This window comes from Medicago truncatula, chromosome 5 (assembly GCF_003473485.1).
Source record: "Medicago truncatula cultivar Jemalong A17 chromosome 5, MtrunA17r5.0-ANR, whole genome shotgun sequence".
NCBI lineage: Eukaryota > Viridiplantae > Streptophyta > Magnoliopsida > Fabales > Fabaceae > Medicago > Medicago truncatula.
Genome location: NC_053046.1, coordinates 14,565,352 through 14,587,308, shown reverse-complemented (window position 1 = coordinate 14,587,308; position 21,957 = coordinate 14,565,352). Strand labels below are relative to the sequence as shown.

At 33.3% G+C, this 21,957-nt stretch overlaps 3 protein-coding genes across 5 annotated transcripts; 2 read left to right on the top strand and 1 right to left on the bottom strand.

The window, feature by feature from the left end:
* Positions 1 to 403: 403 nt before the first annotated feature.
* On the top strand, positions 404 to 6,580 carry LOC11416585 (uncharacterized). Of its 2 annotated transcripts, none has more exons than XM_003613153.4 (9): positions 404 to 560; positions 1,193 to 1,547; positions 2,131 to 2,164; positions 2,397 to 2,609; positions 4,413 to 4,502; positions 5,340 to 5,405; positions 5,495 to 5,586; positions 5,669 to 5,716; positions 6,187 to 6,580. In XM_003613153.4, the coding sequence occupies exons 2-9, from the start codon at positions 1,222 to 1,224 to the stop codon at positions 6,302 to 6,304; spliced, it is 987 nt and encodes a 328-aa protein (XP_003613201.1). In that variant the 5' UTR covers positions 404 to 560; positions 1,193 to 1,221; the 3' UTR covers positions 6,305 to 6,580. The 2 variants fall into 2 exon arrangements, with proteins under 2 accessions (XP_003613201.1, XP_039690232.1); XM_039834298.1 differs by having other exon boundaries at positions 560 to 637.
* A 723-nt stretch (positions 6,581 to 7,303) lies between these two features.
* Positions 7,304 to 11,559, bottom strand: LOC11415596 (signal recognition particle receptor subunit beta). Its single transcript, XM_003613152.4, has 7 exons — positions 11,327 to 11,559; positions 10,493 to 10,755; positions 10,328 to 10,410; positions 9,225 to 9,311; positions 8,829 to 8,977; positions 8,486 to 8,617; positions 7,304 to 7,794 (listed from the first exon to the last, which is right to left on the bottom strand). The coding sequence occupies exons 2-7, from the start codon at positions 10,626 to 10,628 to the stop codon at positions 7,605 to 7,607; spliced, it is 777 nt and encodes a 258-aa protein (XP_003613200.2). The 5' UTR covers positions 10,629 to 10,755; positions 11,327 to 11,559; the 3' UTR covers positions 7,304 to 7,604.
* A 2,570-nt stretch (positions 11,560 to 14,129) lies between these two features.
* LOC11407101 (ATP-citrate synthase alpha chain protein 1) lies at positions 14,130 to 19,195 on the top strand. Of its 2 annotated transcripts, none has more exons than XM_013598266.3 (13): positions 14,130 to 14,331; positions 14,567 to 14,676; positions 15,466 to 15,642; positions 15,788 to 15,949; positions 16,061 to 16,141; positions 16,262 to 16,313; positions 16,455 to 16,569; positions 16,670 to 16,772; positions 17,583 to 17,678; positions 17,776 to 17,877; positions 18,423 to 18,539; positions 18,630 to 18,746; positions 18,866 to 19,181. In XM_013598266.3, exons 2-13 carry the CDS (start codon positions 14,578 to 14,580, stop codon positions 18,935 to 18,937), a joined length of 1,293 nt encoding a protein of 430 aa, XP_013453720.1. In that variant the 5' UTR covers positions 14,130 to 14,331; positions 14,567 to 14,577; the 3' UTR covers positions 18,938 to 19,181. The 2 variants fall into 2 exon arrangements, with proteins under 2 accessions (XP_013453720.1, NP_001410506.1); NM_001423577.1 differs by having other exon boundaries at positions 14,152 to 14,331; positions 16,691 to 16,772; positions 18,866 to 19,195.
* The last annotated feature ends 2,762 nt before the right edge of the window (positions 19,196 to 21,957 follow it).

Genomic DNA, 21,957 nt, shown 5'->3' with positions numbered 1-21,957 from the left:
TTTTTCCTCGTGACAACTAGCATTTTCTAAATAACTCAGCTTAATTTAGTTTTTGTAACAAACAAAACCAATTTATCCTTTTTAAAATTGTCAATCATTTTAACAAATTTTCATTATAATTAGGAAAACAATATTAGTTGATGTATAATTTATCATTCATGCTACAAAAGTAAAACTTAAACCTTCCAAACCCTTATTGCCGAGTTTTCTATAATCACTCAGTCGAAAATTAGCTCTTCAATTTTGGTAATTTGTGTTCAACACGGACGCACCATAATCTAAAAGGATTCTTCTAGAATCTGTAACTTGGCAGTAAATCATTGATCAATCAAAATAACCAATCACTTTTCTTTTCCCACAGATAATAACACCAAATAACTTTACTATAATAATTTATTCTTCATTATTATTGGTTGGTGGATTCATTCATCACATCTTCATATTGCATACGTTTCTATCTCTCTCTCTCTGTCATGCAGAAAGAAGCAAACCAAAGCATCTTCTTTCTGTTTTTGCATTGACGTTTCAACCTTCTTAAATCTTAATTTCACTTTTCAACTGTAAGTGCTTCTACTCCTCTGTTTTTCATATTCATCAAGTTTTCAGCTTTTTTGAATTTTCATCAAACTCATCTTAAGTAAGCAAATTGGGTTCAACTGGCTTATCATATTTTACATATTAGATGGTTTTGAATATTCTAGACAGCCTTAATTTTTGCAAAATTCTGTTTTTTTTTTTTGTTGTTTTTTCTTTTCTTCTAATTTTGTGCCATAAGTTTTGTAAAGAGCTTAATCAATTGATAATTTAGGGCAGCCTTTGAATTAAATTCTCTTTATTTGGATTACTAGCTATATTATAGCCCTGTTTGGACAAACAACTTAATTTGCAGCTTATGGCATAAATAGTTATCATGATAAGTGCTTATGTAGAAGCTATTTCTATAACAAGTGATAAATAAAGTTAAATTGATTCCGTATAAAGCTATAAGTTGTTCTCATAAGATATCCTGTAGAACTTATGAAAATATGTTTAAAACAGTTTATAAACATGTCATAAGCTGGTTTTTAAATTTTTCCAAACGGCCTCACGATTGTTTATATCATAAATAAGTTCAAATAAGTCAATCCAAGTAGGTCTATATATTTCTCAAACCATGTATTAGGAACTCATGAATTTCAGCTTTAATTAACAGGATTCTCAAGGTCACATTTGGCTTCTATCATGACACCAGATACTAATACCTTGAGTTATTGGTTGAATTGGAGATTCTTCATATGTGCAATATTTCTTTTATTAACTATGGGCTTAGGATCATTTTTGATATGGAAGTATGAAGAATTCAATAAATCAAGAAATGAGAGGGTAGAAGAAGGACGGCGAGAAACGGTTGGGTTGCTATATGAAGATGAAGCATGGAATACATGTGTTAAAGGAATTCATCCTAATTGGTTGCTTTCTTACAGAATAATTTCTTTTTTTGTGCTTTTGGGTTTGCTCACTGCTAATGTAGTTGTTGACGGAGGCGGCATTTTTTACTTCTACACTCAGTAAGTTAAATTCTATATATCCTATATAATATATTATCTATGAAGCACAGACACTCCTCGGATTAGGTGTGTCTCGGCCTGTCCGACACTTGTAATTACACTAAATTATGTGATTTTTTCAAATTATTAGCTGTGTCGGCGTGTCAGTGTCCGTGTCTGTATCCGTGCTTCATAGCATATTATTGTCTTGCATGATAGTTGAAACAAAAACATGAAATTAGATTAAACTTATTACTTGAAGTAAGTAACTAAACTTCCAAGGTTCATAAATTTGTATGCAATGATATCAATTTCAGAATGCGGACGGTTTGTTCAAATTCCGCTACGCTAAAGTACTATAGCGCCACAATGCCATGAAATAATAGTACAAGACAATACCACGAACACGTGATTGAGAATGTGGCACAAAATTACAGCTATTCACTTACCGTGTTTTCCAGCCTGTAAACAATTCCATTGGTTAACTATAGTGCGTGAGCTTTTTGTGAAGAAATCTTGTTTTGACGAAACACTGCTATCCTGAGCATCCCTTTTTGTTATAATATGCTGATTCTCTTTCTTCTTTTTTTTCGCTCCTGAACAGATGGACATTTACTCTGGTCACTATTTACTTTGCGGTACCCACTTCGCTTCTCTAACTCTCCTTGTATTGTAGTAGTTTTGCATTTTTTTTTCTTCATCTTTTTGGGGGGTAGGGTGGAATTTGGTCTAGTCAGATTATTGAAATTCTGTTCTTATATGTTCATACGCTCCATAGAAGAAACTGATTAACCTAATCATCGACTTTGTTTATTTATGTTATCATTTCAATCTTCTCTAAGTGACTTCCTCTCTTAATTTGAATTTCAGCTCGCATCTTGTTTTTCCTTCTATAGAAGTTGCTTTAACCACAACGAGTTTGAGGGAAACACATTAGATAGAGAACGAGGCACTTATGTGGCTCCAACACTTGATGGGATTTCTGATATACCTGTCTTATCTAAGAGTTCGTACTCCAATCGGGAATCTCTCAATCGGAATACTGCTGGTGTGTGGGGTTATATTATTCAAATATTATTTCAGGTAATTTACACTTTAATGATTTTATTGGTGTTTATTTGCTTAGTGCATGACATTTATTTTAACAAATCTGTGTCCAACTTTGAGTTTTTGTCAACAACTAAAGATTCACTTTCAAGTATTACTTTTGTTTAGGAAGAACATGCAACTATCGTTTTTTCATTATAATATTGGTTTTGTGAAAGAGATTGGATATAATTGAAGATAGTAAACCTGAAGGAGATAAAAGATGATAGGAACCCAAATTAAAGAAAATAAGAAATTGTTTTATTAATTGAAAAAGAGATATGTTACAGAAAGGAAAATACCGTGTTCCCTAGAGCACAACTCCTCAGAGAGAGACGATTATCTCTCTGCCCAAATCTCTTAGGTTCTAACTGAAAAGGATTCTGAATGTCATCCCTTTACCACATCCTCTCCATATATTGACGGCTCCTTCTTTAACAAACTGGCCAGCTTAGCAAATGTAACCGATTCCTTATCTAGCACACTTGTTGCGCTTAGGCCCAAACTGGGTTTCTAACAAAAGATATGTAGATTGAAAAAAAATTGGGAAGTTTGGTTTTGTCAAATACTCAAATCAATGTTTAGCTTGAAAAAGTTTATTTGAGATGGAAAACTTTACTCTGTTAGAAAAAGTGGGTTTCTATATAATATAACACATTAAAGGTTTTAACTAGCTTTTCAAGGATTGATAGGAACCCGAATTAAAGAGAAACAGAATAAATAGTATTATAGATTGAATAGAAAATATTACCGAAGATTATCCCTCTGTAATCCCAAAGCAAAAGCTCCTCAGAGAAGAGACATCTCTCTCTCTCTCTCTGCCCAAAACCAATAAGTTTCCTAATTAAATAATTATGAATTCCCCTACTGTTGTGGCCAAATGGCCTTATTTATACAAAGAAAGGGCATAAACTGCCTGTAACCGCTCCTAATCAATACAAATTATATATTAAAATAACTGACTATATATTAAAATAACTGACTGCATCAGCAGTCACCCTATCAATACCACCGGATACCTAACAAGGATTCAGAATTTATCATCGACGAATCCAGTTGTTACAATACTGGTAGATGTTGTCGTTGTCGTTGTTGTTGCATTACGACATTGGTAGACATCTGATTTATTTATTGACTGTTTCACTGACTCAAACTTATCAAGGGACAAAATTATATATATACTCTATCTGTAGATGTGATACTCTGCTAGTAGTTTCTTTGGAGACTGACCAGCTTCATTGAATTTCTTGGAGGCTGAAACAATGTTGTCAAATAGCAGCTATAATGACACTACTAAAGCATAGCCTAATTTTAGCAAACCATTATTGTTCTGCAATATGCGATTTGGTACAAAGTGTTGTCAAATGACGACTATAATAACATTATAACAACACTTGGCTGAAAAAGGATTTTGCTAAATGCTTAGATTGGATTAGTTGTTATGCTATCCTTACCAAGAAATTTAATTGGTCACAATCTTCTGGATCAAAAAGTCCTGGTTTACTATTTGAGTAAAGAGTAAAATGTTCAAAACTTTAATTGACATCCAAAGCTCATTATTTTTAACTATGGGATTGCTGATGAACAATTGTGCAATGATCAGAAGTTTGCAGAAGGATGTGATGCAGTCTCTCTGTTACAGTCATATATAATTTTTCAATGTTTTCTTCTTGTTCGTCTTGTTCTCATTCAGCTTATCAATGAAAAACACTAATAGTATTTAGAATTTATTGTGTTATTACCTGGTTAAACTCAGAAGGAGATTTATCAATTTGTTTTAATTTTCTTTTAAATATGTAGACTTGTGCAGGTGCTGCAATGCTCACCGACCTTGTATTCTGGCTCGTTATTTATCCGTTTATGACATCCAAAGATTTCCGTCTGGATATTGTAAGTACAACTGATCTTGTCCCTGGCCTGTAATGTCTTCATTTGATTGGGAAAGTTATTCTAATATACTGATAGATAAAGTTTTTGGGTACTGTTTGGCATTTTTGCTACATAAGATAAGAAAGAAAAAATAATCAACAGAAAAAGAACTGGAAATAAAATCCTAATCCCTAATGAAATGTATCCACATAGTTTTTGGGGACTGTTGGCATATGCTTAGTGGATTCATTCTTGTTTGGTTTTGCATTGACAAAAAATGATTTTGAATGAATTGATTTTGTGAAATTGATTATGGCTAAAAGTGAATTGAATGTGAAGTATTTATGTTTGGATGCATTCATGTAAAAGTGAGTTGTATGATAAATTCGAGCTTTTTGTCAAAAAATAAATAAATTCGAGCCTATAGGTCAATTGTAGAGGCAAAATCTTCAAATTGTAGAGACTAAGTGAATACTACTTGAGAGTATCCAAACATGTTAAAATCAATTCTATACCTCTTGAATCAATTTTATTACCTCCCCCAAAAGTGGAATCAAACATACGACAAAACTGTTTTGAGATTTTGATTGAATATTGATGTTACTAGTGTGTAACCAACATGAAAGCATTTGTGCTTCGCGCGCATGTGCTAGACATTGACTACCTCATGAAATTTGTAATTAATGGGTAGTTGTTTCTTGAAATACCTTAATGATGAAAAAGTTAATGAAGATGTAGAAAGGTGAATAGGAGTTTATAAATTTAAATACTGATACTTTCAGTTCTAAAAGAACATTTCAGTCTTTCACCACTCATATCTTTTTTTATTTGAAAATGTTTTCACTTTTCAATTTGCAGTTCACCGTTGGTATGCACTCTGTTAACGCTGTGCTCCTCCTTGGTGAAACATCACTGAACTGCATGGTGAGTTTATTTTTCCTCGCTTTACTTATACTTCTCCTTAATTATCATACTTAAAATTTACAACAACTATTTCTTCTTAACAAATGCAGAGCTTTCCGGTGTTCCGATTTGCATATTTTATCTTGTGGACGGCTACATTTGTGATTTTTCAGTGGATCGTCCATGCCGTTGTTTCGCTTTGGTAAAACTGCGTATCCCATCTTCTTTCTATTGATTTTCAATCGGTACAGTTCTGTTCATAATTTTCTAACCTTTTGTTACAGGTGGCCTTATCCTTTCCTTGATTTATCATCACCATATGCACCCTTATGGTATGTTCTTAAATTCCATTGGTCACCAATACTCAAATACACCATGCAAAAGGAAAAAAATTACCTCTAATATTTGACATATATTTCAACAGAGAATAATTTTTAGACTAGCACATTGAAACTTTTTTGACTGGTAGTACATATGTTATGGTCTAGGTCTTCAATTATAACACATAAAATAAAATTGCAAGCAGGGAACAATTTATAGCGTCACATCACATGTTTATCTTATCTATTGCTGATTCGGGTATGTTTGGATTTGTGGTATAGGGTGGAATGAAATGGAATAGGCCAGTTAGATTTTAAAACAAAATGAATGTTATGTTGTTCCATTTCATTCCACCATATACCAGAAAATCCGAAGTTCCGAACACACCCGAAGGCAAGAATTGGATAATAATTCAATCTCATTGATTGAGATGAGCTGTTTGAATTGATACAAGTTTGTTGCCATCTTGTTGAACTTTTAGGTACTTGGCTGTTGGTATAATGCACATTCCATGTTATGGCTTCTTTGCCTTAATAGTGAAGTTGAAGCACTTGTGGTTGTCAAGATTGTTCTCTGGTTCTTGTCAGTTTCTACGGTGATAATACATTCCACAACACTAATCATTCTACAAACGGGGAGAAACACGGATAGTTGTTATTTTTAAGCATCGGTCTACCTTAGACCGTGAAACAATAGAAGCCACCAAGATTTAGATCCTCTTCTCCTCAAATGAAGTGCTGAGAGGGTTGTCATTTTTATGTGGGGGGTAATTTTGGGGATGCATATTTGTATCTATTATTTGATTGTTTAATATTAACCTCAAAAGTTATCTGACCTGTTATTGAAAGTTGATGTCTGTGATGTCTTCCATCCTAGTTAAATTTGTCAAAATACCATACATTGATAAAATAATCTTACGTAAATTAAAAGAGATATATATTAAGTAATACTTGGAGTTGTTGTAAGCAGGATATTAAAGGGAAACAAACAGAGCATCAAAGTGTAAGAACAGGAGGTAGGTATAGTTTTACAAACAAAACTGGTGTTAATATAATTGGCACCAACTCCAGTAGAGATCGGTGTAGTTATCACCAAGTGCTTTAATGAAATAAACACCACAATAACAAATAATTTGAATCCTAAACGTTTCTGACATGTCTTCAAGAAGATTATAATAAATGATTATTCAATAATGTGAAATCCATATTCGGTCACCAATCTTCTATTGAGACAATGCATGCCCCATAATCATGAATGACCAGCGTGTTTACATCATCCACAGCACATGGTGCAAGGTGTCGCCGCCACCACCGAGCCATTGAATTTAAGTTGGATTGAAATTCAGAATTTCTCTTTTAGATTTAACGGCCATATAGTGACTGCATGGCGCAGCTACAACTTATAAAAACTATTAGACATTGAACAGAAAGAAAAGGAATCATTATTGGGTGTACTATTAGCTGCCAATCGTTACGTGATGAGAAAGGTCAAAATGATTGCAAGATTAGGGAAATGATGTTCGAAGCTGCACCTTGCTGGTAAAACACATTCATATTTTTCTCGATTACGACATCCAATGAAAAACAGCAGCCGAAACGTTATGAAAATAAAGCTGAGGTCGGGACGAACAAATGCCCGGACAATGGTTGATATTTAAGAATATATAAAGCAAATGCAAGTACTGGGACAAATAATAGTTGAATCATTATAATCCAATCAACATTCCAGGGCTTCCAATGAATTCTATCCTCATTGATCCCAACATAGTGATTCCTACCCTGAACATGCCCTTCCTAGTTTCTTAGTCCAACCTGTGTTGAGTTTTAAGATGTAAAAACCAAAAGGAACAACCCCATTCATAATGGATTTAGTTTAAGAAAAATTTGTTTAAACATCCAGCTATGGCTTCACGTGTGCTCTGATAAACTCTTCTAGCTGAGATATCTCCCCAGTTAAACCAGAAGCATCTGCAGTTGTAACTGTGTTAGAGCACTGTGTAAAGGAAAATGGCTCGCCGGGCACCCCCAAAGTAAACTCATTTGTAACATCAGCATCTGAAACTGCACTTCTCGATGCCCGTAATTTTTCGCTGAAAAAGTAACAAGGGTTAATAAAGCTGAGTATCCGACAGATGAAATCATGAAAATAATCAGACTGCTATACGTTGCATAGTATGTGCATTTTGAAGATAACAACAACTACAACCAAGTCTTATCCCACTAAGTGGGGTCGGTTACATGGATCAAATTACACCATAATGTTCTATCATAAACCATACTTGGATCCAACTCATTAATCTCTAGATCTTTCTTAGTAGCTTCTCTTATAGTTTTTCTAGGATTTCCGCTGCCTCTAGTGATATAACTATAATCCATCTGATCTACTCTCCTTACTACATAATGTACATGTCTTCTCTCTACATGCCCAAAGCCCCAAACCACCTAAGTCTATTTTCCACCATCTTTTCTACTATAGGTGCTACCCCAACTCTCTCTCTCTCTCTAATATTGTCATTTCTAATTCTACCTCATCTAGTCTTATCACACATCCAACACAACTTCCTCAACCAATCATTTGACTGGGTGTTAAGACCATTAGCCATGAGAGAAGGTAGAAGGATTTGAGTGGTTGAAAAAAAGTATAATACGTTTCTTCAATAAAAGCCAATCAACAGCAACAGCAAATGAATGTGCATCATATATAATAAAATGAAAGGATGAAGTAGTTGCTGCGTGATCAAATGAGTAAAGGTAAACAAATTTAAGGACTTGAAGCCATACATTTCTTTCTCGATTTGTTTGCGGATAAATTCTTTGGTGTGAGCAGTGACTTTGTCGGTTTTGTTGCAGAGAATAAGCAGTGGAATCTTCTTCCTCACAACACTTCCCTTGGTCAACAGATCATATAGGTACCTTAACAGGTATAAAAAAATGTCAGTATCTTAGTAATTACTGATATCCTTTCTTTCTAAGGAAAAGTGAGAAATGGTGACTTATTAAATTAATAATGCTATAATGTCTTAAAGAGTTTTTAACACTCCCCACCATGGCTTACAGCTAATATTGACAAAGTGTTGCTTTATAAAAAGATGATAACTAGCAACATAATGGAGAAAGGAATTACTCTGAGGCAGCACGGCAATTTGGTAAGAAGTCCAAAGCATCAACAACAAAGACTATGCCAGCTGCTTGAGGCAAGTATTCATCCAACTTGGGTCGAAGACGAGAATGTCCAGGAACATCAACAATATGAACTGGTTTTATCTTTCCCTTCTGTCAAAAAAATAAAAATAAATAATACATGAGACAATATTTGGCCTATTGTTTGGTCTGATTCCAAATCATTAAACAATCATAAGAATACTGCATATAATTTCAACTAATTTGACAAGTCAAAAGTGTTTCTTCAATTAACAACAAAACATGAAAATTCTCATTTAATATAGATGAGAGGAACAATTCCTGAATGCCTAAACCTGTACATTCATGCAAGTATTTGAGTGCAAGAGACTAACACTACCTTCGTTGTTTCCCCATGAAGAACAAAAGTGTCTTCATTAGGTTCCATTGATGTAACAGTACCCTGATGAGTAGAGCCATCCCTAAGCTGACACAGGCATAAGAAAATGAGCCAAGAACATTATGTCAGCACAGGAAATATGAACAGAAGAAAAATAATACTAGTATAACATACAGAATTGGATTATATCCCACCATGCAACACTAGCTAATGTAATAACATGCTCTCAGTTTATTATCAACGACCTAACCTTGACTCCTTTTTTTCCTCACATACAACGAATAGACAAGCAATATTTGGTCTTAATTAATTACAATTGTGTTTTCTTTTTGCTGTAATATTACAGACTAAACTAGGCTATGCAGTTCAAAAACTTGTCAGCAATGACTGAAAGCTACTAGCCTACTACAAATTAAACCTAAAAAAATAAATTTATTTCTTGTTATCAGATTGCAAAGCAAATATCGCAGTCGTAGTCAAGACCATAATTGTTAAATACCAGAAACAACCAACACAATCCTGCATCACAATTCATTCACTGTACCTAGTATCACGTCATTTCATGCATATAATGTTTATTTCACAAATAAAAACAAAATTAAGCACATTGTGAACGTGAACTCAACAACATTGTAACCATTACAGCAACATGGACACACACACACAAAAAAAAGCAGGTGCAGTAACTCATCAATTCACCAACTAAACCAAAAGAATTTAGGTATACAACAACAACAACAACAACCAAGCCTTATCCCACTAAGTGGGGTCGGCTACATAGATCAAATTACGCCAGAGTTCTATCATAAACCATATTTGGATCCAACTCATTGACTTCTAAATTCTTCCTAATGGTTTCTCTAATAGTTTTCCTAGGTCTCCCTCTACCTCTTTTAACCTGACTCTGCTCCATTTGATCTACTCTTCTTACGACGGCATCTACGGGTCTTCTCTCTACATGTCCAAACCATCTAAGCCTATTTTCTATCAACTTCTCTACTATAGGTGCTACCCCCACTCTCTCTCTCTCTAATGGTGTCATTTCTAATCCTATCATGTCTAGGCTTACCATAAAATAAAATAAAACATTATCACTGGCTTACCTGATAGAAGATAACGGTTTTCCCGCTCCCACTAAGTCCCGTCAACACAATGGTGTTAGACTTGGTGCGCTTCAAAAACCGCACTACAAAAAACAAAAACCATAAATGAAAAACTCAGAATCGATCAAAAGAGTGGAAACTCAACAACAGGGCAAACTCACTCACATAAAAGAAGTAGAGTTGTGAAAACAGCAATAGCAGCAGCGGCATAGAGCTGATTGGGGGGAACCTCGCGAAGATAATCATTAGCCACATTCAACAGGTGAGAAGCTTGTTCCTTCCATTGCTCTAACTCTTGCATTGTGAAATGGAGCGGTTTTTGTCTTCAAAGTGTTGACAAAGCAAAGGAAAGGTTTTCTGCCTTACACGGTGGCTGCTGACGGTGCTCTGAATCGGCAGATCTAGTGTGTCGAAAAAGTTACGCGAAACTGCAAAAAGGTGTGTCATTTAGTATATATTTCGTAGTCACTTAAATATGATTTTGGCTAGGACTGTTCATTGTTGAGTTCAGAAAGGAAATAAAAACCGAAATGAATTGCAAAAACAGTTCGTAAAACCAAACCAAACTCAGCTGTTCATGTTTATCTTGAACCCGACTGAGCTAATTTGAAGGTTAGCTCCACCTGGTTCTGAATTTTGGAACCAAACTTAACTCAACTAACCAATTTTTTTTTATATGCTAACCAGCTGGTATTTTAACTATAATTTCTACCCTAAAGTTACACTATTTTATCAATTCTTTTCTAAATGCAACAATTGAGCATCAAAATCATCACAGTGAACAGTAGAATTCAACCTCCATAAAGCAATCAGAAGCTAATTACCATTCAATTATATTTCAAGCAACTTTAAACCAACAAAACTGAAAATTATTTCATTTTGTCCTATGATTCTGCTACAGAAAATGCAGAGATATTTTATCAAATAAAAAAATTAAAATATCACAAGAAAAATGAAGAATGAATTAAACGCAGAAACAAGGGTTTATGAATTTTGTACCTTAGTTTGTTCCCTTTGTGACAGGCGCGGTAGAAGAAACAACGATTTCGTGAAGCTATGATGAATTTGCGGATACAAACAAAGGTTCTGTTTGTTTGATAAAACAAAATATAACAAACAATGGTTACTTCAGTTTTTTCTTCTCTGATTTGCTTTCATGGAATTGGAAAGTGAGGAGAAACAAGAGTGTATTTTTTTACATGAGACATTTTATAAAATATTTTGTACTATCAAAACACGCTGCACAAAAAGATGAACAACACAGTACCGCACTCAATCAGAAGACGAAATTACAAACAGAAAATAACAAAAGATGAAATTTGATATGTGTGGAAATCATTTATTTAAATTGAAAGCATGGAAAAAAGATGCAGATGGTGATTCTAGATCAAAAATGACCTAAAACCACTAATAATGAGTGAAAAAGAAAGATAATTTAGAGAGAAGATGAAGTTTCTCTCACTAAAAAACTAGGATCGGCTTCGCTAAAAGTGGAGAAAAATTTTAAGAGTGTTATGAATATTATAAGTGGATGTCCATATAGCAATTGGGTTATTGCTCTCAAGTCATTGTATTTCTCTATAAATAGAGCTCAAACCTAATTAGAGATACCAAGAGAATAATATAATCTTCTTTCTTCTCTCTCTATTCTCTCTTCTTCTCTTTAATCTTGTTCTTCTTATTCTAATAGTTTCATAACAAAGAGATACTTGTAGTATTCTAAATATGACTGCGAAAGAAAATTCAAAGCTTCAAATAATACATATGACCTGACTTAAATATAAGGAAAATGATGTGATGATGAAAGAATTAGACTTAAATATAAGTCTAACTCTTTGATACTTTTCTAAACTACGTTGAAGTGTATCAAAGAGTTAGACTTATTCATCAAGGAAGTAACGTTGAAACCCGTGGGTTTTAAATTAACCATATATAGCACCATATAATCAGTTTTTTTATTGGCATTTAAAATTTTCAAAACTTCCATAGCACAAAAAGATTGTCAATGGGAACTTTAGAAATGTTGGGAAGAACATATTAATTAAATGCCCCATACATAAAACCCAAACGTAATTTTTTTTCTCTGAAGAAGCCAAATAAATCGTCTTTTGGGGATCAAATAAATCGTTTATTTGGCATGTGTAAGTCTCTTTGGCTTTGAGTCTCAATTCCAAAAGGCATTTACCAATGCAAAGTTCAAAGAGCTCCAATTAGAAATTGTTTCTATGATGTATTGTAATACATGTTTCAACAAATTGGAGGGTTTGGATTCAATATTTTTTATTACAAAAAGTAAGAAAGTATATGACAAGATGAAATACATTGTGTTCATGGCAGTCTTCAATGAAAAAGACTTCATGCTAATTATATTTTGGCACGGCGGAGGAAAGATATAATGCATTCGCTACGCAACGGTAAATTACTTTTTTTAAAGTATAAAAGAACCTAATCTTGCTCAACTTCTTTACTGTTTACGGCTATAATTCTAAAACATGTATTATATTTTGACTTAAAGTATATATTCACCATTCGTGGTAATTTACCGTTTACGGCTATAATCCTAAAACATATTGTGCGGTTATAACTTCAACAAGTGTTTGACTTATATTTTTAATGCATAATTTTTTTTTATGAGTTCCTTAAACAATGCACTTAAAACACCTCCAATGATGAACTCCACGAATGGTTATTTTGTGGGTCCCATTGTGACAACTCATCTTAAAGTAACTCATTCAATTTTTGACTCCAATGGTGCACTCTAAGAAAACACATATTAGGTCCCACAAATTTACCTCACATATTAATGTTATATTGATTGTAACAAAAAGTAATATTAAAAATTCATACTGGTGCATGCCCATTCTTAGGAACTGTACAATTGTTATTATTTTTTATTGGCTTAAATGTTTATTTGATCCTTTAAATATTTATTTGGTATCGCTTTGGTCCCATAAGTAATAAAAAAACCGTTTAGGTCCCTTAACTTTATTTAAAGTATCGGTTTGGTCCTTTCTGTTAATTTAATTCAAAAAAACGTTAAGTTTAGGGACCAAACTAATACTAATTAAATAAGTTAAGTAACCAAACTAATACTAATTAAATAAGTTAAGGGGCCAAAATTTAACGTTTTTTTGAATTAAATTAATAGAAGGGACCAAACCGTTACTTTAAATAAAGTTAAGGACCAAAACGAACCTTTTATTACTTAAGGGACCAAAGCGATGCCAAATAAATACTTAAGGGACCAAAAGAGCATTTGACCCTTTTTTATTTAAAGTAATGTTACTTTCTGAAGTAACGATTACTACACCTGTCCAACTATTTGCATGAATTTTGCATAAAAAAACTCATATTTGATGTTATACCTGGCGGACGAACTTGAAAAAAAGTCACTGAAGGTGTTCTTAAGGCACTTGTTAACAAGACCCTTTATCTAATTACAATATTGTTAAAAATTCTAAATTGTTCATGGAGAGAGTGTTAACAAGACACTTGAATTCATTTGACATCTTCAAAAAAAATGTCCTTTGAAGTAGACCACCAATTGCAGGAAATTACACTAAATTTTTATTTAAAAAAATGCTTATAAATATTGTCAAATTGAATATATATTAGATTCACCAACTCATTTTTTTCACCATTCTATAAAGGTGGCTAAAACTTGAGAAAAAAAAATATATCTTTTTAAAAATTTTATTCTTATAAGAAGCTATTTTAACCCTAACACATGCAAGTAAATGTTGAAAGTTGAAAATATATGGTAATGGGTAGGTACCCCACATGTACATTGTTTTGTTTTGTTAGTTACCAAATTCTTCTTAGCCATCATCTTCACCAACCCAACAACCTCATCATTTTCTTTTCTTTGTTTTCTTTCTCTTCAAACAATAAAATAATTCAAAGCTTTCAACTATATAAATAGAGCCATCACACAAAACCAAATCGTTCGTTCATCAATTCAGATCCAACCACTCATCTCACCAACCTCATCCATTCTCCTTCCGGTAATTCCCAGATCTCCACTCTCTTCCATTTTTCAATTTGTTGAATTCAATTTACTGAATCATAAAGTTCCAATTTTGATCTTAGTTTTGATCACCCATTAAGCTAATTTGAAATGGGTATCTTTGAATTGAATCCCTGAATGAAATTGCATATTATATAGTAGTGAGGATCTGTTAAAATGAATTAGTTATGTGATAATTGATAGTTAGTTGGTTGATTATTGATTAATTTTAGATTAAGAAGAAATGGCACGCAAGAAGATCAGAGAGTATGATTCTAAGAGACTGTTGAAGGAGCACTTTAAGAGACTTTCTGGCAAGGACTTACCTATCAAGTCTGCACAAGTAAGTACTCTTAATCATGATTTAGCAAGTTTAAACATTTACTTTGTTATAATATACTCTTATTTGTGTAGAGAAATAATTTTTGTATAACTGAATTTAAACAACTTTCGTGATAACTTTTTAAGTGGTTAGCGTAGTTCAAATAAGTGGTTAACTATGTCTGAATTCATGGTTAGGGAAGATATGTCGATTTTTAATGAGTTTTGACTCTCGTATATCTACTAATCATCCACTGAATGTAATTAACCATTTAAAATATTGTCGTGAAAGTTATCAAATTTTAGTTGTAGAAATAACACAATTGATTAGTTAATAAGCATGAGTTTATATATGAAATCTATTGACTAAAATTTGTATAGCCATTCAAGACTATTTCACTTTTACTAAAAGTAGGAAAGTTTGTAGAAGCAGTTGAATTAATTGCTTATATGATAATTGCATGTCACATAAGAATTTATGTATAAGTTGTTTCTGTAACTGAAGAAGTTTTAGAGATAATTATCACACAAAGCTCTGTGTAAGCTATCATGATCAGCTTATAAAAATAAGCTGAAAAATATCTTATGGGAACTTCATGAGCTATTTAATAAGCTCTTGCTTGCATTGTGCTTAATATGCTCCTTTGCAAGTGCTTATGCCATAAGATAAGTTCAAAATAAATGCGACGTGTATGCAAGTTTAATAAAGGTCCATTTTTTCAGAAATCAACAAGATTTCACAATGTTCTTGATTCACTGTAGCGTGCATATTAGACTTGAGTAATGAATTTGTTTTGGTTTGTGCCTTAAGGTTACAGAAGCCACTGATTTCACTGAGCTGCAAGACAAGGAACAATGGCTTTCTTCTTCTAAATTGGTTGTGAAACCTGACATGTTATTTGGGAAGCGTGGTAAAAGTGGTTTGGTTGCCTTGAATTTGGATTTGGCACAAGTTGCTTCATTTGTGAAAGAGCGTCTTGGTAAAGAGGTGTGCTTTTTCCCTCCCTGGCTTCATCCATCCTTCAAACCTTACATTCATTCTCTTGTATTTTATGTTTTTTAGTTGTTTTACTTTTAAATATTTTCTTTTCAACCATTGATGTATTTTAGTCACGTGCTTATTGAAAATATAGGTTGAAATGGGTGGATGCAAGGGACCAATAACAACTTTCATTGTTGAACCTTTCATCCCACATAATGAAGAGTATTACCTTAACATTGTCTCTGACAGACTTGGAAACAGTATAAGCTTTTCAGAATGTGGAGGAATCGATATTGAAGAGAATTGGGATAAGGTACCGCAATACATACTTTTTGTCTTGTATATTGAACACTATCTATTTCCTGCTCATACAAAATTTTCCTTTATTATCCATAACCTACAAATTGGTTTGTTCATATTTCAGGTTAAGACCGTATTTATTCCAACGGGAGTATCTCTTACATCAGAAATCATTGCCCCACTTGTTGCAACCCTTCCCTTGGAGGTAAATTCAATTTAACTGCCAATTTGTTATTTTACGAACAGACTAACTTTGGACTTTTTATGTATATATTTATAATGCATATAGCTCAATGTGATTGATTACAATGCACTGTTTTTATAGATCAAGGGAGAAATTGAGGAATTTCTCAAGGTGATTTTCACTCTGTTTCAAGGTATACAACGTAACAAAATATATATTAACACGCCACTGGATGTACTTGTGCAATCTGCTTTATGAACTATAGTTACATTTGAACCGTACTGTTTTCTTTTAAGATTTACATATTTATTTGTTTACTTTACTTTTGTGTCAGATCTGGATTTCACTTTCTTAGAGATGAATCCTTTCACATTGGTTGATGGAAAGCCTTATCCTTTGGATATGAGAGGCGAGCTAGATGACACTGCTGCTTTCAAGAACTTCAAAAAGTGGGTTATTTCTTTTTAACAAATGTTAAGTGTTATTTTCAAGGAGTCGTGTTAGTTCATACTAATGGACAGTTTTCAGTAAATACTTTTAAATGAACAGACGTTGTCGTACTGGTTGCAGGTGGGGTAACATTGAATTTCCATTGCCATTTGGAAGGGTTATGAGTGCCACTGAGTCTTTCATTCATGGATTAGATGAAAAGGTAAACTAATATAACTTTGGCCTAAATGTACAATTTTATTCAATTCAGTCAAGACTATGTATGTCCAAAAAATGTGTGCGCGCCTGTAAGTACATATTTTTTGTTTTTTTAACTTCTTACTTGGGGGTAGTATTTTGAATACCCCTGCCCCTTAGAGGAATCTGGCGTAATTTAAAATGTTGCAAGGCTTTATCCTTTTTTCTTAGTATACAATGTTAAATGAGTGCTTATCATATCTTCAAGTTCAATTAAATTTTCACAAGTTATGAAACTGATAGAACCCGTAAAATGAAGACAATGAAACTGTGTATTATTGAATGTAAATGAATGAGCGTGCAAGCTCTACAATGGTGGCAAAACAGAAAATGAAATGATAATCAGAGTCTAAGACCCTGCCCAGAGCTAAGCTCCTACTAGAGAGATATTCTCTCCTAACACATTTGCTAACAAACTTCTCAATGAATATCAGTACACAACCTCATTCCTTCATATAGCAAACCTGTAACTGAACTCTTTAAATTCTAGGGATTTCACTAACCAACTCATTTTCTCTCATATGGCCCCACTTTCTTCTAGGATATGTTAGGTGTCCTATCAGATATTGAAGACGTGCCTAGTGTCCGACATGTGTCGGTGTCAGACACGGATATGAACCCAAACATGTAGTTGCATTCAATCACTTCTATTTCTTAAATTATTATTGGTGTCTATGTTCGTATCAATGACTTATTGATGAATACAATAATACTATTACGTACAGTTATGATTTGATGATATTAGTTAATTTATACACTTGTTTAATTTTTGCAGACAAGTGCATCTCTAAAATTCACTGTGTTGAACCCAAAGGGCCGGATTTGGACAATGGTTGCTGGAGGAGGCGCTAGTGTCATCTACGCTGATACGGTGGGTTTCTCTTATATTTTTAAAACATAGTTCATACTTAATCTCCATATTTGCAGCATGAAGTGACAACTTCTATGCTAAATATTAATTAATACAGGTAGGCGATCTTGGCTTTGCAAATGAGCTTGGAAACTATGCAGAATATAGTGGTGCACCCAATGAAGAGGAAGTTTTGCAGTATGCCAGAGTTGTAATTGATGTAAGTAATTTTTATTTCTGCGTTATTTTTGTTGTACCTATCAATTTAAAGATTTAATTATGGTGCTAACGTGAACAACGGGTCGTTGCTTGATGTGCCTAAAGATACTATAGGTATTCTGTAGGAGTAAACAATAATTTTGGTCCCTAAATGCGTGAAGCGGGCGTCATAGATTGATGGTCACAAGTTTATCTAAAATACAAAAACATCCTTGAGTATATCTTTTGCCAATAATTTATTGGACCAAATTGACTAATGGAAGACACATTCAAGGGGACCAAATTAACCAACTTATAACACATTTGAGAACCAAACCTACTACAATGGACAGACATATTCAAGGATTTTTTTTGTAATTTTGGTTAATTCAGGGACTATAGCGATATCGCTTGACATATTCAAGGACCAAAATAAGTGTTTACTCTATTTTATAGCTAAAATAATCTTTTTATTTCTTTCCATGTGCAACTGCTGACCCTGATGGCCGAAAAAGGGCTCTTGTTACTCTATTTTATAGCTAAAATAATCTTTTTATTTCTTTCCAGTGTGCAACTGCCAACCCCGATGGCCAAAAAAGGGCTCTTGTTATAGGCGGAGGCATAGCCAACTTCACTGATGTTGCTGCTACTTTTAGTGGGATAATTCGGGCACTAAAGGAGAAGGTAATCCCACAACAGTAGAGTTTTGCTTAATTGTATAATGAGAGTCTTATTGTAGTAGAGCTAATTGATTTTTGAACTATTGTGATCCAGGAATCAAAGTTAAAGGCAGCAAGAATGCACCTTTATGTGAGGCGAGGGGGTCCAAACTACCAAAAGGGTCTAGAAAAAATGCGAGCACTTGGAGAGGAAATTGGCATCCCGATTGAGGTTAGCTAATTGAAATTCATGCCTTTGTTTGTAGTATAGAACAATCAAATGGTGTGCTTAATAGGAAAAATTGTGTTGAGGAGCAGTTTATTAATTCTTTTTGGATATCTTTGTTACAGGTTTATGGACCTGAAGCAACAATGACTGGTATATGCAAACAGGCAATACAGTGCATTACTGCTTCCGCTTAACTATTCATTTCAGGTCAATGCTTTCTTATGTTCATGTCATCTGCAAGTTTGAAGTGAACGTTGATGGTTGATTCTTAATTTCCTTTCCCGTTCCTGGAATTTGTAAATTTAGTTACACCGTGTGTTTACAAAATGAAGTCATCCAAAAAGAGTGGTTGAAAATGTTGTCTCAGTTTTTGTAGAATTTGATGGTACTGTCTTGATACAATAAATATAGTTTTTTTTTTTGTTTGTTTGACTGATACTTGTTATTGTGTGTTGATATACTTCTGCCTTTTCTTCTCTCCATATCCACAACCCCACTAGGGTTGACCTGGTTGTGTTGGCTTGAGACCTTGGAGTTTGCTCCTCTCAAGGTCTCAGGTTCGATTGTTTCTGATGCCAATTATGGTGGGATAGCTTGGCTTCTTAAAAAAAAAAACAGAAAAAAACTGCAACTAAAATGTGAGTGGAAAAATTGGGAGAAATGGGCAAAGGGTTTCTATAGTTCTAGTATAAATAGAAAAGATCACACTTTCATATCTTTTTCTTCCGAACATTAGAGATCCACTTGTTTTTATATATCTTCCTCTACCACTAACAAAGTGGTACTATTAGAGCTTGATAGAAACACTTTGAGAGTTGAAAGATGATTATCAATAGTTTTAGCATATGTTTGGGGACCCAAGTGGGTCACCGCCAACACGTCCATTTGAAGCTTGAAAGAGTAGCTTCTTCCTCAACGTGACCTCTAGACGTGAGAAATGCTAGTTTTTCCGCAAATCCAAACACTACATAAGTTTGTTTCAATTCCCTCGTCTTACCAAAAGGGATAATGATAATTGGTGCTGGCGTATGAAAGTCTAGCTAGGATCTCAAGATGTTTGGGGTATTGAAAGAAATGTTATACCCAACTTCAAAATGAGGCTACGTTGTCACCACTTCAGAAAACGACTTTGTTGTAATTAGGGGTGTTCAAAATTTCTCCTAACCGAATCACTAAACATACCGTTTTAGATTTTTAAAACCCAATCCATATCTAAAGAAACTGAACCAGTCCATTTGACGGCAAACCAAAAAAAACCGGAACTTGTTTCATGACTCTCCGGTTACCCAGTTCTTTCCTTCAACCGCCTTCAAGATAGAGAAGACAGGTGTAGCACAAGAAAGCCAACAAAGAAAGTGAAAAATTGAAAATCGAATAATAATGAAAGTACGGGTCGGACAAGAATTGTTCTATGTAGAAATTGAACTCAAATTCATTATTAGTATTTTAATAAAACTCGTTAACCACTTGAATCAATTTTTTTATAAGTTACTCTTCCTTAACCTTTGATCAATTGTAATAAATGTGATCAAAAAATAATGGTAAAGATGAGACTTTAAATCCTCTAAAAAAAGATTAGTAATAAACGTGAGCAAAAAATAATGTTAAGGATTTGACTTTAAATTCTCTAAAAGTAACAAACGTGAGCAAAAAATAATGTTGAAGATTGGATTTTAAATCCTCTAAAAAATGATTATGCCTCAATATTTTAGAAAAAGATTTATTAGCACTATATTAAATACTCTCTCTGTTCCTTTTTAAATGTCATTTTAGAGTTTTTAACACAAAAATAGCGAAGTGTATTTTTGCACACTTTTTTCCTATTATATTTATACCCTCATTTTAATCCATTAATAATTTCCTTTTTTTTTTTGCACACACTTTATCTTTCCAATAATTTAATATGTAACAAACAATTGTTAGTTACTCTCTCTCCAACAACTTCCTATTTTTTTGCGCACTTAATCTTTCTCTCATAACAAACAATTTTCAATTTTCTAAATATTGTGCATATCTCTTGAAATTTTTATTAAGTACTACTCATGTTATTTATAGAATTTTAACTCATTTTTATTAAGTACTACTCATTTTTATGAAGTTCATGGAACTATTGTCATAGCTAACAATTTTTTTTCAATTTGAAGATAACAAGAAACAAATTTTGTTTTAACACAAAACAAACAAAATTTGTTTAAAAAAACAAACTTTAGTTTTCCAAATATATAGCATTAATTAGTTTTATTGAAAAATATAAGAATAATTGACAAATCATACCCTTAAAATACCAAAGCGACAATTAAATAAGAACGAAAAATTGACGCTAAAAAGACACTTAAAAAGGAACGGATGAAGTATTACTAAGTAGGGTTCTCATAGTTCATTTTTGCATTGTTTAGTTTTTCTCAACTTCTCTCAGCCCTCTGCATCAGAATTCAAAATTATATACAAACAAACATAATAAAATAATCACATTCCTTACCGCAGTAGGAAAATCGGATAGACGGGCACCTGCTAGTAACAATAATGAAGGGACAAACTTTTAACCGATTAGAGGTTGTGGAAGAGAAAGAGGTAGATGGAATTATGATATATCATACGAAAAGATGTATGAGAAATCTAATGTTGAATGTTATAAACATCACAAATATGGTCATTACTCTTGGGAGTGTAGAACTAATGCTAAAGATAAGGTCATTTTTGTTGATGATGGAGAAGTTTTTGAGAGAACATTGTTGCTAGCACTTAAAAATGATGAGAAGGATGACAAAGGTTTATGGTATCTTGCCCCATCTTGGTAATAGATCAATCAATTGCATGTGTGGATCGAAAGATAATTTTTTGGAGTTTGATGAGGAGGTGAAATGAAATGTTTCTTTCCGAGATTCCTCCAAGGTGCAAATTCAAGGATGATGCTCACAAATAAAAAATCTTCAGTAATATTTTGAGTTTGGGGCAATTCGTGAAATTCACATGAAAGATTGTTACTTGTGGTTTCGAGATCAATATTCTAATTTGATCGTCAATATGTCCATGTTAAAGAATATAATGATCATCTTAAACATCAAGACCAATGAAGCAAAACGTTTGAAGACTGGCATAAAAGATGAATCACGGTGCTGACATATAAGATGTGGATTTTTTTTTTTTTTTTAAGAATTTAAAATGGAAATGGAATATATAACCAAAACTTAGTCTCTTAAACACAAAGAGGTGT